The sequence below is a fragment of the Balearica regulorum genome, chromosome 1, assembly GCF_011004875.1.
Source record: "Balearica regulorum gibbericeps isolate bBalReg1 chromosome 1, bBalReg1.pri, whole genome shotgun sequence".
In the NCBI taxonomy this organism is placed as follows: domain Eukaryota; kingdom Metazoa; phylum Chordata; class Aves; order Gruiformes; family Gruidae; genus Balearica; species Balearica regulorum.
Window position 1 is genome coordinate 64268535 of NC_046184.1, and position 14918 is coordinate 64283452.

General features: G+C 43.8%; 1 protein-coding gene across 1 annotated transcript in view; it reads left to right on the forward strand.

Annotated features, from left to right (window-relative positions):
- Nucleotides 1-14918, forward strand: part of TMEM178B (transmembrane protein 178B) — a 221734-nt gene that overhangs the window by 188289 nt on the left and 18527 nt on the right. The window contains exon 4 of the mRNA XM_075755566.1: nt 14651-14788. Coding sequence (XP_075611681.1) covers nt 14651-14788 — 138 coding nt within the window. The remainder of the gene's footprint in view (nt 1-14650; nt 14789-14918) is intronic.

Consider the following 14918-nt stretch of genomic DNA (forward strand, 5'->3'; position numbering starts at 1 on the left):
GCAGCAGGAGTGCTAACGTGTGCTGTAGAAAAATCTGCTGCTAACCAGTGCGGCTGCCATCAGGGGAGCCTGTGCAAGGATAGGTCTTTCCTGAAAAAATGCAAATAGCAGCACAGCTCGTTAGCGGCTTAGGAAGTCAGAGAACCAAATGAGGCCCTCGGGGCGGGGGGTTGGAAACTGGGTGCTGGGCCAGGGAGGCCCTCTACAAAACTGGGAATGAGCTGACTTGAGTAGAAAGCTTTAGATGAACATCTATGGGCTAGTCTGTGTCACCAGTATTGCTAGAACAAGGCAGGGGCTCGCTCTGTCCCGTGCCGTATGTGGAAGCCCTACCTGCTTGCAGAGCTGTGGCCAAGTAATGACTAAGTCCCACTTTTTTTATCTGATGAGACCAGGTAGTCTCACATGCCAAGTGGGATCATACTGGTTATTTTAGATGAGCAATGTGTTGCCAGAAGCAGTCAGAGCTAAATATGGTATACTGCGTATGGAAGCAACTTCCTGCTGTTTCCTGAAGTCTGACAGGTGAATGACTTGGGATCAAGCGTGCCGTGGTGAAATCCAGCATGATCTGCCACAACTGTTGGACACACTGCACTTCTGACCCCCATCATCCTCGCAGTCCCATCAAGCATAACCCCTTACAAATGTCACACTGGTAGCAGTCACCTGTATCCTGCAATCGCATGAAACACCCACGCATGGTCCAGCCTTGGCCGCAGTCCCCTGCCTATCAGGTGACATTACTTCAGAAAGGTCTTAGGCTTCATACTCCCCATGAGCATGCTTAATACAGTGATCCAGGAGCTACCCTACTATTATTTCTTCAGCACAAAAGATGCTTCAGGGAAAATGTCTCAAAAATAGTAAATCTGACTTTTTCAAAAGACTTACTGTTCCCAGCCTTTGCAAAGACCCAGCTTTCTGAGGTTGTGCTTTCAGTGTCAGTCCACCTCTGTCAGCAGCTGCTGACCAGTGGCTCCTGCTGCCCTTGCTTAGGGAGTGTTCTGGAGTTTGTTAGAGCCCTTTTGGGCTCCACGTTTGGTTCTGTGCTTCTGGAGATGGGGAGGGCATGCCTCTCAGTTGCAAGCTGCGGTATGCTTATCTGGACCATTGTGCTGACTCCCTGCCTGGTCTGCCCAGAGGACCCACATTGTCATAAAGAAAATTCAAATAAACCATTATATTTAAATAGTAATTTTGCATCCCTGGTTAGCCATGTACAACAGCTATACCATTACTATACATGGCTATTTACATACATATATACAGCAACTCCACCTCCACATTTTCCACTAAAGCATCAGTAAGCCATGGTAAAAGCCAGAGTCCTCTGATTTCAGCAAAAAAGTTATTTCAGTGTTGCTGAAACGGAGATCAGAAAGAAAGGGAGTGATCACAGCACCACTGACCTCACCACATAGCAATAACCTTCTGCCTGGAAGCAGAAACCAGACATATCCAAATGCAAGAATAGAATTGTCTTTCTAACAGTGGGGGTTAATTAACGACCTGAACAAACCACTAAGTGCAACATTTTCTTTATCTTCATCTTGTCACATAATGATTGGAGCACTTTCTGGAAGTTAGTTTTTATCCAAATATTATGAGATTCAATATAGATGTAATTTGGGGAAGATGTATGGTGTGTGATACGTGCGCTGAGTAGCTGAGCCAATCTGTGAACTGTCAGAGATGTTTTGTGCAGAGATACCTTGAAAAGTAAATTCAAAGACACTCTACGAAACAGTGTTAGAAAACAGTCGTTTCCCTACGGCTGATCACACTGGTGGAAATATTGAAGACTCCTTGTTAGAGCAACTGCCGAGTCCTGTGACATCTGATGTTAACCAGATAGTTTGCACAGATTGAATGCCATGTCCCATTTCCCTTCTGCTAGGAAAGACTTTCCCTAAATTTGCCACGTGAGGAGAATCTGTTGGGAAACGTCTCAGGCTAGACTGGGCTTAATGGGTGCCTAAGGCTTTTTTTCCGAGCACATATTTGCTGGGGTACATCCAGCTGTGGATGTGCTTTTCCTTTTTGCTGTGCATAACATCTGTGCAGTGGGCTTTTGTTTGGCTGGTTGGCGGTTTTCTCCTCCTTCCCTCAAGCTGCTTTGGCTGCTCACCCAGCTTTTTACCAAATTGCAAATTTATATTCCTTCTGCTTTCGGCAGGCCCATATGTGGAACTGTCAAAATGTCACTGGCATCAATTGTGAAAGGTTAGTGCCACATTATAGTCAGCGAGCTTATTAACAGGGTTTTGGAGAGGGGGAGGGAAGGACAAATGGGAATCCATTTTCCAGGCACCTGCTTCTTCTACTAAACATTTCTTCTTGTCACGTGTATATTTTCAGAAAGTGGTTGCCATCTGCATAGGAAAAATTTAGGTAGGGACCCCAGGAGGAACAGGCTGTGCCTTGTTCTTCCCAGCAAGCTGGGAGGGGGAGATGGAAGAGCAATGAGAGCAAGCTGGCCAAGTCCATTCAGGTGTTGAGTTGCAGGAGACATTTGTCTTCACCAACCCAGTGACTAGAGACAGGATCATGCTGCACAAATTGGGTCTTATGGGGACACAGTGTCAAACTGGGAGACTGTGGGTCTTAGTTCCATGATTTCAGCTTGGCCCAGGAAACAGTCACGACATTCAGTTGCTGTCCCCAAGTTTGCAGGTGCCCGTATACAGATGAGAGCTACCGTTTTGCTTATTTTCATCTCTGGACTTTTTCAGATTTAATCAGATTGTATTCGAAGTCACCACTGAAAAAATTCTCATATCCTACTGCAGAGTGTTTATCTGTCCAAGGCATTTTTAGGGCTTCTGGTGCCATCATTGCACAGAACCTAACTTTATACATCTTTAATGTATTAATCCTCAAAACAACCTGGTGAGATGAGATTATCTCACTTTATGAGAACTGAGGCACAGAAAGCCTGACTTTTTTTGTCATACAGGTTTGTGAGACAGCAGAGAGTAGTATCTGCATCTTCACAGACTCTCCGCTAGTACCTGGATCACTGAACCATCCTTCTCATGCCTCATTTTTTCCTTTGGCTTTTCCACCTTGTTTTTTAAAGTCAACCTAACATCTAGCTGGATGTCATCCATTAGAGAGGAAGGAGGAGGAGAAGTGCCCAGACCACACCAAAAAGTTAAATCTGTGTTGCATTGTCACTCTCTAAAAAGAGCCAAAGCACGGTGTAGTTGCTTGTCCTTAGGGTTTGTATGGAGCTGCTCTTTCACAAGAACCACTGCCCGGTTTTTGGACTGTAGATCATGGCCAGTGCCAGCCTGACCTAGATTCAGACCAGTGACCTGAAGGTGAAACCCACCAGAGTCCATAGCTGAGCCTCTGGGGCACCAACCCTCCTTCGCTCCTCATTATTCCCTTTTTGACATGGCAGAAAAAGCCCTCAAGGTGGCTTATAATGTACTGCTGGTGGTAGTATGTGTCTGACCTTTTCTGTAGGAATGAGCTTGAAAATGAAGTAGAAAAAAAGGGAATGAATATTAATAATTGGATTGTTCTGGGGATTATTCACTGGCAAAGAAGCCCATTGTGCCCTGGAATTAGACCGAGTACCATGTGAAGGTGGTTCTTTGTGGCTCCCTCAATGCTGCTGGCAGGTGAAATTAAATTTCACCACTCATGACCAAAACCAAGAAATGGGGATTCTGCATGGATATGGCCATGAGAGGCCCCTCTTTCACGAGGCAGGAACTTCCATGCTCCCCCCCATGCTCCTGCCTGTCCCTCTGTGTGTGAGCCCATGGCCAACACATGGGATGTGGGGCACTGGCACATGGCAAGGTTGAGCTTCAGAGTGGTCACTTCAGGCAGAGAGGAGGCAGGGACAGGAAGGTGAAGGCAGGAGGTAGGGAGAAATTGCATGCAATGTGGGGATATTGCCTTTATTCATTTCCAGCTTTCCACCTTGCCATGCGTGTGTTGGGGATTTCAGCTCACTCCCGCTCACGAAGCTGCTCTTGCCCTTTCTTGTTCTTGCTGGTTTTGCTGCAGGAGAGGAGGTAGCACTGTGCAAAACACCAGATCCAACTTATACGAGGTTTCTTGGTTTGTGATAGGCTGTGCACAGCCCCAGGTGCCAACGCACAAGACGAGCGTGATGTGAAATGTGGATCAAAATGTGGACATCTCTTCTTGCCCCAGGACTTCTCTCCAAACCCTCTGAGCGCAGCCTCCCCAAGCCCCACTGACTCCTCTGCTGTGAGCTCTCCTCCTGTGACACCCCATTTAACACCACACAGCTGTGCTTAGGTGCCTTTCAGGGAGGTGCATGGCCCTGTTTTCTAGGTGGTGCGCTGAAGGTACAGAGGTGTCTAACAAAACTGTAGAAGGTCTGATTGTCCAGCCAGGACTGGGGACCCTGGTGATGACCCCAGCAAAGTGGGCATTTAAGTGGGAATGTGCAGGTCCTCGTGGCATGGGTGCTGTGTCACCAGGACCAGACAGGAGAGGACCCTCCCACCACATCCCTGACAGCAGGCTGGACTCCCTCTTGCAGGCTCCAGAAGCCCTCCTGCAGAATATCTGAGCTCAAAACTTGGATTTTGGGCAATTGAGCAGCCATTCCTCTGCGTTCTTCTCGTGCCAAGCAGAATTTTAATGTACTTCCAATTTCTCTTTTTAGCACACACAAAGAAAAATATAAAAAAATTAATAATCATCTATAAGAGAACTTCTTTTCAGACAAATGGAGAAGCATTCAATGCTGATATATATTTTTCCCCACTTTTAAATGGTATCTATTTAAATGCAGATTTTCTGGTTTCCTATGTGGAGCTTGGAAGAAACGCCTTTCAATTTAAATGTTAATAGAAGAGTAAACTTCAAAATCAAAATTTCTCCATAAGGGAGAGTGTTTTCTCACAGCTTTAAATGTCTTTCTGTACTTCCTCCCTCCTTCTCCCCCATCCTCCTTCCTCTCTTCCCAGCCCCCAGCCCAGCCTCACTTGCAGTAAATGGTCTTTTTTTAAAAACAAGAATACACCTTTCAGAGTTCCTGAATTAGAATGTTTAAGGCTGGGGTCTGTGGAATGAATATGTTTGAGCAGAGTGCTGGGGCATTGATAAAGCAGAGATACCATCTCTCCACCTCCAGCCTTTTTCATCCCAGCCATTTATCAAACCTGCTGCTCTGAATGCTTTATGATGGGATTAGTCTCAGGCTTGTGCTGCATAACATTGCACGGGTGGTTGGGGCAGGGCCTGAAAGGGAAGAAAAATCCTTAGGATAATGTTTTAGTCACTCCTGAATGTAAGCTTTGGTGATGGGCTGGGATGGGCAGCAGGGGAGGGAAGTCAAGTGCAGAGGGAAGAAGGTAAAACAGAGGAGGCATTACTAAGTCTCTTTTTCTGTATTACCCCTCCTGCTCCTCCTGTGGTCCATTCCTGGGTACCTCCAACTTCATTTATCTTCAGGAGGAGCTTAGGGTAAATCTGCATTTTACAAAAGACTCTTAACACTGCCTGATACTGGGTTTTTACATACAATTATGTTTCTTGCTTCCTGTCACACTCCATTTGTCATCTTTAATACAAACTTTCCTTTAATTTTCCTCATCACTCTCTTTCATTCTCCATCTGTTTTTGTCCTCTCTTCTCTCCTCACTGAAAGAAAAAGGGAGGAAAAAAAAGTGTTTCTGTTTTTTCTTCTGCTTCCTTTTAGCTCTGATAAGCCCTGGCCACCTTTGCAAGAAGTGGTTCAAGAGATTCTAACTGAAGATTAAATTTTAATAAGCTTCGATGTATATAGTGAACATGTAGGTACTGCACTGGTACTGCATATAAAAAGCAGAGTGTAACAGGGCAGAGTGTTCTTCCTGTGGAAGCAGACTTTTGTAAACTAGACAATAAAGCCATGACTATGTATAATAGGATATAGGGCTTTCTGTACCCAGATTATTTTTACACAACTGTTACTGTACTCTGTACATCATTATTATCTGAATGCCTCTGAAAAAAAAAAAAAAGAAAGAAAAAGTGGTGAATCAGCTTCCATGGCACCCCTGGGAGACAGGAGAAAGTCTGATTTTCAGAGGAAAGCTTTGGAGCACCCAGCCATCCCACTGATTTCAGGGAAAGCAGAGCTAACTGAGCTCTTCACTCTAGATGCTCAGTCCCTCGCAGGTGGGGGTGCTGGAGAGACCGCTTGCCCCCAAGGCATCTCGAGGTGCCTGTGACACCCTGGCAGAGCTGCATGGTGAAGCTTGCCCTGATGCCCTGCTCTGCATTTCCTCCTGTGCACTGTACCTAGTGTGTGTGAGGATAAATGGAGCAGTTCAGTCTTCAGTGATGTCAGAGCAGCGCTTCTCATCAGCACTGAAAGCACTTTACAATAAAGGGTGCCGCCTTTGCCCTGAAACCCAGAGCAGCTTTCTTCCAGACCATTGGAGAATGCAGGAAAACTTCCATTTAGAAAGCTGGGCTTTCCACCTGACCTCTCCCCCTGCCACCAAGGCTGGAGGTGCTGGGGGGAGGGAGATGCTGCCTCACGTCCTCCAGGAACCTCCAGGTGCCTCGCATCCTCTGGCCAGGCTAACGTGGTGCTGAGGGACTGTGTTGTGCTTCCTCCCCAGCAAGATCGTACTTGTGATGTGGTGGCTCAAAGGAGAGGTCACTTAAAGTAAGAGGTGACCAGTATAAAGAAATGTTTACTCCCTGAGTCGTTCTAGGGAATAGGAAGGGAGAAAAATGAAAAAAGCACAGCTCTAACCTGATAAAGTCCTGAAGTTCACATTGAAATTGAGCAGAAGCCATTTTATTACATGTGCCTCAAATTCTTCAACACCTGCATAATCCGTGAAAGCTGCGTAACAAAAAGCTTTTTGGCATAGCTACGACTGGGAAATGTTTGCTTTGTGTGGCCTCACCTAGCAGGAGCAGGAAGGATTAAAGTTATGAATATGAAGAAAGATGTCCAAAAATGCAGGTACCTCAGACTTTCCTCCCTGTTTCTAGGGAATGAGGGAGGGACAGGAGGGATGAAAGGGTTGACTGGGCAAATTACAAGTGTACTCTGCTGGGACCGAAGCTTGGAAATGTTCCTAGATGATCATATATTGCAGTGCTTAAAAGCCCGGATAGTAAATCTGGAGAGAGTGAAAGACTCTTCAAGATCAGCTCTTGCCCATCACTGAATAAGTAGAAATTATCAACTTCAGGTACTTTCTGCGAAAAAAAAAAAAAGATCTCCTCTCTGGTATCGAAGAAGGGGAGGAGAGAGAATGGCTTGGAGTAGGGTAGAGTGGAATAATGCTTTGGCATAGGCTCAGCTACTCTGGCCTACTACATCGGGGTTATAAGGGCAAAGCTTTTGTTTCCTTCCTAGCCTGCTGTCACTCAGAGCTGAGTAGCAACACAGCAGATAATAAAAAACCCCATTTTTCTTCTCTGGCCAAAGTTGCTTTTTCAGCAGAAGGGGAAGTAGGATTGAAGCAAACGACTGAACCCTTCTATGGGATGGTATTCACAGCCATCATTCTCCCAAGACCTACGTTTTCTGCCTTCTATGGTAGAACTGCATCTGATGTGTTAAATTTCTGCTGCACAAATGCCTCCTTTATGCATTGACATCTCTAATATCTATATCATCAAGCCTCTTGAAGACAAATCCATTTTTTCAGCCTCACGAGACACTTTTTCTCACCTTTTTTCCCCTGCACTTAAACAAGCTTTGTTTCCTTCCTTCTCTACCACCTCCTTAAATCTCTCTCTTATTATCTAGTGGTTTTCTTTTGTCTGCTCTCTGCTCTACACAAGCAAAAGGCAACAGTAAAATTGGAACTTGATATTCAAGGTCCAAATGGTGCTTTCAGCCACTGCAGAATTTCTTAGGCCCCTGTAATTTTCCCAAAACCAGAAGGAATTGCTTTCAGACAGTAACACACCAGTGTGTGACCTGGTCTGGGATGCTCCCTTCCTCTTTGATGCTTAATGAGAAGAGTCACCAGAGACAAGAAATTGCAGTGTCATGTGGAATTTGCTGTCTGTCAGCATGAACCTCTGAAGGCGTCAGCCTTTGTAGAAGAGGGCTTTGTTTCTCCTCTAATGAACTGCTCACCTGACTCTGAAGTTGCTGGGATTTCTTATGAAGGAAGGCAGGCAGAAGTGCCAGCAGTGCACAGCTGACACCTTTCTTTCTGTTTTAAATAACTGTAAGAACACTTAAGAACTCTGGAGGATGATATCCAGATAGATGGTCTGTCCTGACAAGAATAAATCATGTGTCAGGATGTCCACTCTACACCCCATCCTGAGGGACATGTTGACTAGCACAGGCCACAGCCAGTTTGTGAAGCTTCCTAATAGCATTTCCATATAGACAAGTTCATACATGCTGGCAACCAAACACCTAACACTTCTTCACACAACCAACTCTAGTCAAGGGAAGGTGATGGGATTTTCTGGTTTAGGAGAAGTTATGCATGTATCTTATTAACACCATTGTGCCTCTTGTGATATGAAGGTTCACCTAAATCCTTCAGAGTGCCAGTTTCTCTTTTTGTGAGGGCCTTCTGCTGCTCTTTCTCTCTTTTGAAGGGGTTTGAAAGGGTTGTGTTTTAGTGTATGTGCTTGTGACACGCATATTTCTGAGTCATTCTCTGATGCAGAATACTTACATATAAATATAATCCACTGTTACTTTTGTTGAAGTGGGTTGTACTCATTGGGATTGTGTTAGACTAATCTTTAAATTGGAGACTGAGTTGCCATATGATTCAGTAAAAGGCACTCAGAGATTTTATCTGAGTCTCAGGTAGACTAATACATTTTCTTTTCTTATCTCTCCATACCTGAAGCGGAAAGAAAAGATTAAAACCTCACCCTCCACTTGCCAACCTCATCCAAAATACAGACTTAAGCTGCGCGGAGAGAATCATGAGAGTCAGAAGAAACCACTCAAAATCACCTGCATTAATACTCCCTTGTTCATTGCAGCTGGGAGCTGCTAGGGCTGGTATTCAGTAAAAGACACATCTGTCCAATTTTAAATCTTGCACCCCCTTGTAGTTTTGGGGTGAGGTAAGAGAAGGGGTGATGCCAGAGAAAGGTATCTCTGTGCTGCTGCTTCTTCGTAAGAGAAGTCATTTAAACAAAGCTTAGTGAAATCTGGTAAATTGTGCTCTTGGGCTGTGTGCAGTTCTTGAACAATTTCCAATACATGTATTTGTTTGGAAAAAAGATGAAAAAGGAGTGATTTAGACTCTTTCCAAGTATAAATGTTTTTAATCCCACACTGGTAAAGACAAATGAGAACGAATTGAGCACAGGAGGGTATAGATCAAAGTGACCTGCAATGAAGGATTATGCTAAATAATTATGCTATCCCAGTCTATTTCTGCTTGTGGCGGTACTATATTCTGATATTTGGTCCTAGAGGGGCCCAGAAATACATTTGCGATTTCCTTTTTGGTTTCCCCTTTTGTTGGTACATCTCAGGAAAGAACGGCACTATACCCAGAATGTCTTCTAAGCTGTTCTAGATATTCTGGATACAGACTTCAGGGTCCTTAGTCCCTATGGACCTTTCTCTATTGGGAGAAGAAAAGAGGACACGTAGGATTGACTATCTGGAACACTATTTGCAGCAGTGTTGCACTTGCTGATGGTCTGATAACAAGCACTGTGGTTTGATCTGGTAGCAAACACTTGAGAACAAGCACTTCTGAAAGCAGTAGCAGTGCTGTGTGGTTAAAGGGCCAGCCAGAAATCCAGGTAAGATAGATTCAATTATATGCTCCTCTGCAAACTTTTCATGTAGCCATGGGAAGGTTGACTATTCTCACCTTGTCTTGGTTTCCCTATCGTTCACAAGAGGCTCATATTTTCCTTCCTGTACGTGTTGTGAGGAAAGAAATCTCTAATATTTTGGAAGTAGTATTAAACTCCTCTGTGGAAAGGAAGATAGGTATCAACAGGAGAACTGAGCCCTTGCTTTAGAAAGATGACTTGCAATTTCAAGGAAGAGGACAGAGCATCAGAAGTCAAAAAGGCATATTGAATTTTTCAAGAAGCAACGCTCATTCCAAAAATGTTATGTTTGCAGCTGCTGGGGTGTGAAACTTCTTCCACGATGTGACAACCAGCATGAATTACTTTATTGCTCATAACAAATACAGATGGACAGATATCAGGGTGAAATGAAGGGCAGGGGCATTTGCAAACAGACAGAGAGAACCTTCTACCACATGCTGCTAGGAAATAAACAGATCTTAATCGGCTCTTCTGCTTTTCTTTATCTTCAGAAAACCTTTAGAGTTAATATTCTCCAGCGGAAGACTAAAATGCTTTTAGGAAGTGCATGTTGTTTTATGAGAATCTGTCTCTGTTTTAAGGAGGTTGTCTAAAATGCTAATGTTTCTCTTTTCATCACGATTCATGAAGTTTGTGGCTTTCAAATTTACCATTTCAGTTTCAGTCATGGGAATTGGATTACTTCATTCCCTGTCCCTTCTCCAATGTTATCAATCAAGAAATTTGTTGTTTCCAGCCTACATGAACATGATGCCTGATGATCCACATTGTTTTTGAATCAGGATTGAGTTCCCTGCCTATTACATGCAGCAGCACCTCTAGTAGTGCTAGGCATGGAAAGTACTGCCAAGGGGAAGATATTGACACATAGCTTTTAGTCTGTTAATATAAAAAAAGAAAATGGGATGAAAACGGTGTCTCTAAAACACGAGTGGAAAGATAATATTGCACTTTCACCCACAAGTGATGGGGATATCTAAGTCTGTGTAGTAAAACATTGAAACTACTGGTCAAACAGGCATTGAAAATCAACTTCTGCATTATTGGTCTTACAGAACAAGTAGTGTAATACATTCCTTACTTGTGCCCTGTAGCTACATTTCTAAAGGTTTGGGTTACTAGATGGTGGAGAAGGGGAATTCATGGTACCACTGCAATCTGTACACTTTGCTACAGTGTGAGAACTTGGGATGGGTATCCAGTAGAGGATCAGCTGTAAAACCAGCTAAGCAGTGCACATGACTGAGATCAGATAAGGTGTTTGCTGTTGCAGCTCCTATTTGGCTGGGTAAGATTCAACAATGCATTTTGCTGGCATAGTCACTCCTTTGGTTGACTGAGATTGTCATGCCATGATTCTGGGATGCTGTAGTTACTCAGAGAGGTTCTCTAAGAAAGAACGAGTGTGGAGAACCATTCATTTCATAATCTAAAAATAAATAAAAGCAATTTCAGAAAAATTGAAAAAAAGCAAACTCAGGATGTGCTCAGATTTCATAAAGTGGTGTTACATGAAAAAGCATGACCCTTTTTACCTTTGCAGGATGTATTCACGAAAGGTCTTATCAGTGCCAATCAAACTCAGACAAAACCTCACCAATTTGTACTGATGAGCTGTTGTTTATATTTATATGGCATCCCTTGCTCCTAAATTAGCAGAAGAAATTTATATATTGCCTCGAGTACACAATGCAAATCTTTGCTTTTCTCCTGTCCTTTCCATGTGGAGCACCACACCAACAGAATAGTAATCATAAAATGTACCACTAATGGGGGTTTGTGTCCAGAAAAGAAGGCTCCTGTTCCCTGCCCCTTCTCCTCACTAAACAGCCTGAGGGTTGGTTACATACATTAAATACCTTCCCACAAAAGAATCACTTAGAGTAGTCTTGTTCCCAGCACTGACCTCAGCTTCATGTGGACTCTGACAGGTGAGGAGCACTGGGAAGATGCTGTTGGACAAGCGCAGGCTGTATATGAAACCAACTTTGCAACCCCCTTTCCCAGCACTGCTATTAGCAAGGGCTGCCCTCAAGGAAGGTTATGACAGGACAAAACCCAAGATGGTTTTGAATAGAAAAGAAAGTTTGTGTTTTATTTATTTCAAATAAGCTCTAATGGATGGGCTTGTGAGGAGCAGATTTGCAAGTAGCCTAAGCAGTGGCAATCTTAAAGTGAGCCCACTGAATTTGCGAGAACTAGGATTTCTTAAAGAATTTCAATTTTGAATTTCTTTATATGTGGTATTAAGTGTCTGGCAGAGGTTAGCTTTCTGTTTTATTCAAGAGATAATGTAAGCCCAGAGTTAAGATGCTGATGGATTTTGCTGTGTTGTTAGAAAAGGAATTTCAGGTTCCATCAGAAAGAGAGGTCAAGTGAAACAAACTTCAAAATTGGGCCTAGAAATCTTGGTCCTGCTATTTTAACTTTTCTGTTCAATGGCAAAACTCACACTGATTTCAGAGGGGTAAAATCCATTCCTTAGTTTGGCATATAGGATGTGAGGATGCTTGTGATCCCTTCTGGGACCTGTGAAAACTGGCTCCATCAGCTCGTCATTGGGGTAGGTCTGAGGAGTTACTGACATCTTGTAGCTGAATAAAGCTACTTAAATTCAGCTAATTAAAAGCAAGTTCTTAGGTTATGTTTCCATTAGGATGAGCAAGTGCTGTTACCCAGAGTCAGCAGTCACAATGGAAGGGTCTTGCAGAGCTGACACAGGCAGCTGTGCGGCACTTCTGAGAGACGTGTTGTGCTGTTATTGAAGATGACATAGGAAACAGTAAACATTTTACGTTTTTAATCTATCTTTCAAATTGAACCCAGGCCTTCACGGACTGAAAAGTAGGAAGACATTCTGCCATCAAAGATGCTTACTCACATTTACTGCTTGTTTTAGAAAGCACTCTGAGAAATTCTCAGTGAACAGGGACTAGCGTTGCCTGTGGGACATACGAGTTTCTGCAGGAAACTTTTTCTGCACCAGACCTCCTTGAAAATATCAATGCTTTGTGGGAAGTTTTTGTTTGGTTCTTTTGGTGGAACAATCACAAAACCGAAGATAAAAATATGAAATTGAAGATGTGTATCTTGTTAAAAGGGCCCTGGTCACCAGTAGGCTGAAGGCCTGGTAATCCTTATGTTGTCAGAGGGGCTCCTTGCAAAAAATAGTGACAATCTACAGGAACCGGTTATAGTTGCAAGGGAGGGGTTGTGTTCTGCAACTCGATCTTGCATAAGAATTGCTTTAATGAACACAGCTCTGAGTAAACTACCTTCCACTGAAACAAATCATTCTGTCCCAGCACACCTATAGACCTCGTGGACACTTAGCATTTTGGATAAGGAGGTTTATGTGTCTCTGATGATGCTAATTTATCACTGTTCACAAATTTCACTGAATCTGCACTGCTGGTATTGGTGGTCCTTTTGATCCACTGTGGAAAAAGGGTAAAAAAAATAACAGCAATTGAGAAACAAAGTCCAGCCAAGGAGAAAGGCTGCCACTGAGACTGGTGGATGATTCACAGTTTCCAAGTCTTTCTGCCCCCATCATAAGCATTCTGTTTCTTGAAAGAAAGTGAAATCATTGCTATGGAAAAAAAAAAAAAAAAAAAAATTGTTTCAAGAAGGAAACAAATGTTTGGAGAACTGACTTGGCTGGAATTTTCCCAGCACATATAGTCTTGACATATCAGTGCTTAAACTTTCTATGCGTGCATGAGGGGGTACAGGGAACAATCAAATGTTAGTGAAGATGCCTCCATCTGTTCCATTATTTGAGGGCGTAAAGATGCTCTTCAGCTCTCACAGTCCTTGCTATTTTGGTTGCCAGGTGGTCTCCCTGCCCAGGTTTCACATCAAAAACAGATGTGAAGATGCAGGAGCAGAGATCCCAGCAGTGCCATCCTTTTTGCAGAAGGCAAATATGGGATATAGCAAGGTCTTAATTTAAGAGTTCTTTACATTAGGTCTTGGGGATTTTTTTCTTTATTTATGAAATAAATACAGATCAAGCCCATGCAGCCATATCAGATGCAGTACTCAGTCCCCACTTGCAGAACACAAAATGCTTCACTCCAGCCCGCTGCCCTCCTCCTCTGCCCAGTGCTCCCTGGAGCACTCAAAAACGTCCTCACCAAAAATCATCTAACAAGGTCATCATCTAGATACAAGAGAGGCAAATAAAGTGTCCTGTGCCCCAGCCGTGTATCTGCAGTGCATTTATTATCTCTGACACCAGAATATCTGCATGCCTCGCCATCCTGGAGGTACCCAGCTTCACACACAACACCGCTGGACAGCGAGGCTCTACGCCCCGACTTACACACGGGAAGCTGCGGCCCAGAGGGGATCAGTGACTTCCCAAAATCACACAGGGAGTCAGAACCGAGGTGAATCCCCTGTCATGTCTGCAGTAGAGGAAAGCACAGAGACTGCTTTGCGTATCAGTTTGAGCAGGCACATCCATTGGATGCAGTGGACTAAAGAATGCAGATGTGAAGGCAGGATTTAGACAAAGTTGTGCTAGTACCCAGACACCAGAGTTATTAGGCACAGCATTGCACTGAGTCCATTTTACAACTTCTAATTCCTGAGCAAATTGGCACAAGTCACTTGTTGCATCTGCACTGAGCTTCGTTGTGTGGTGAAATGGTCACCTCCTCCCTCTCCCCAGCCCAAGCTACTATCTTAATTTATGGATTGTCCTCCCTCTGAACCATCCTTACTCAAATCATCCTATGCCAACACACACTGAAGACCTTGCAGATCGGTAGCATTTTGGATTAAGACTGTTATGAACCTCTAATGTTGATAATTTATCACTGTTCACAAGCATGCTGTTTTTCTGTCTTCCCCACTGCAGATTTGCGCAGGATGACAGCTGGCTTCATGGGCATGGCTGTGGCCATCATACTCTTCGGATGGATTATCGGGGTGCTGGGGTGCTGTTGGGATCGAGGCCTTATGCAGTATGTGGCAGGGCTTCTCTTCCTCATGGGAGGTAAGGATGTTGGTGTCTGAAGAAATGTGTTCTTTTCCTTGTTTTCATGTTCCATCTTTCCACATGTCCCTCCTTTTCTAAGTTACTGAAAACAAGTCTTCAGAGTTGTTTTAGGTGATCTGGACTTGCT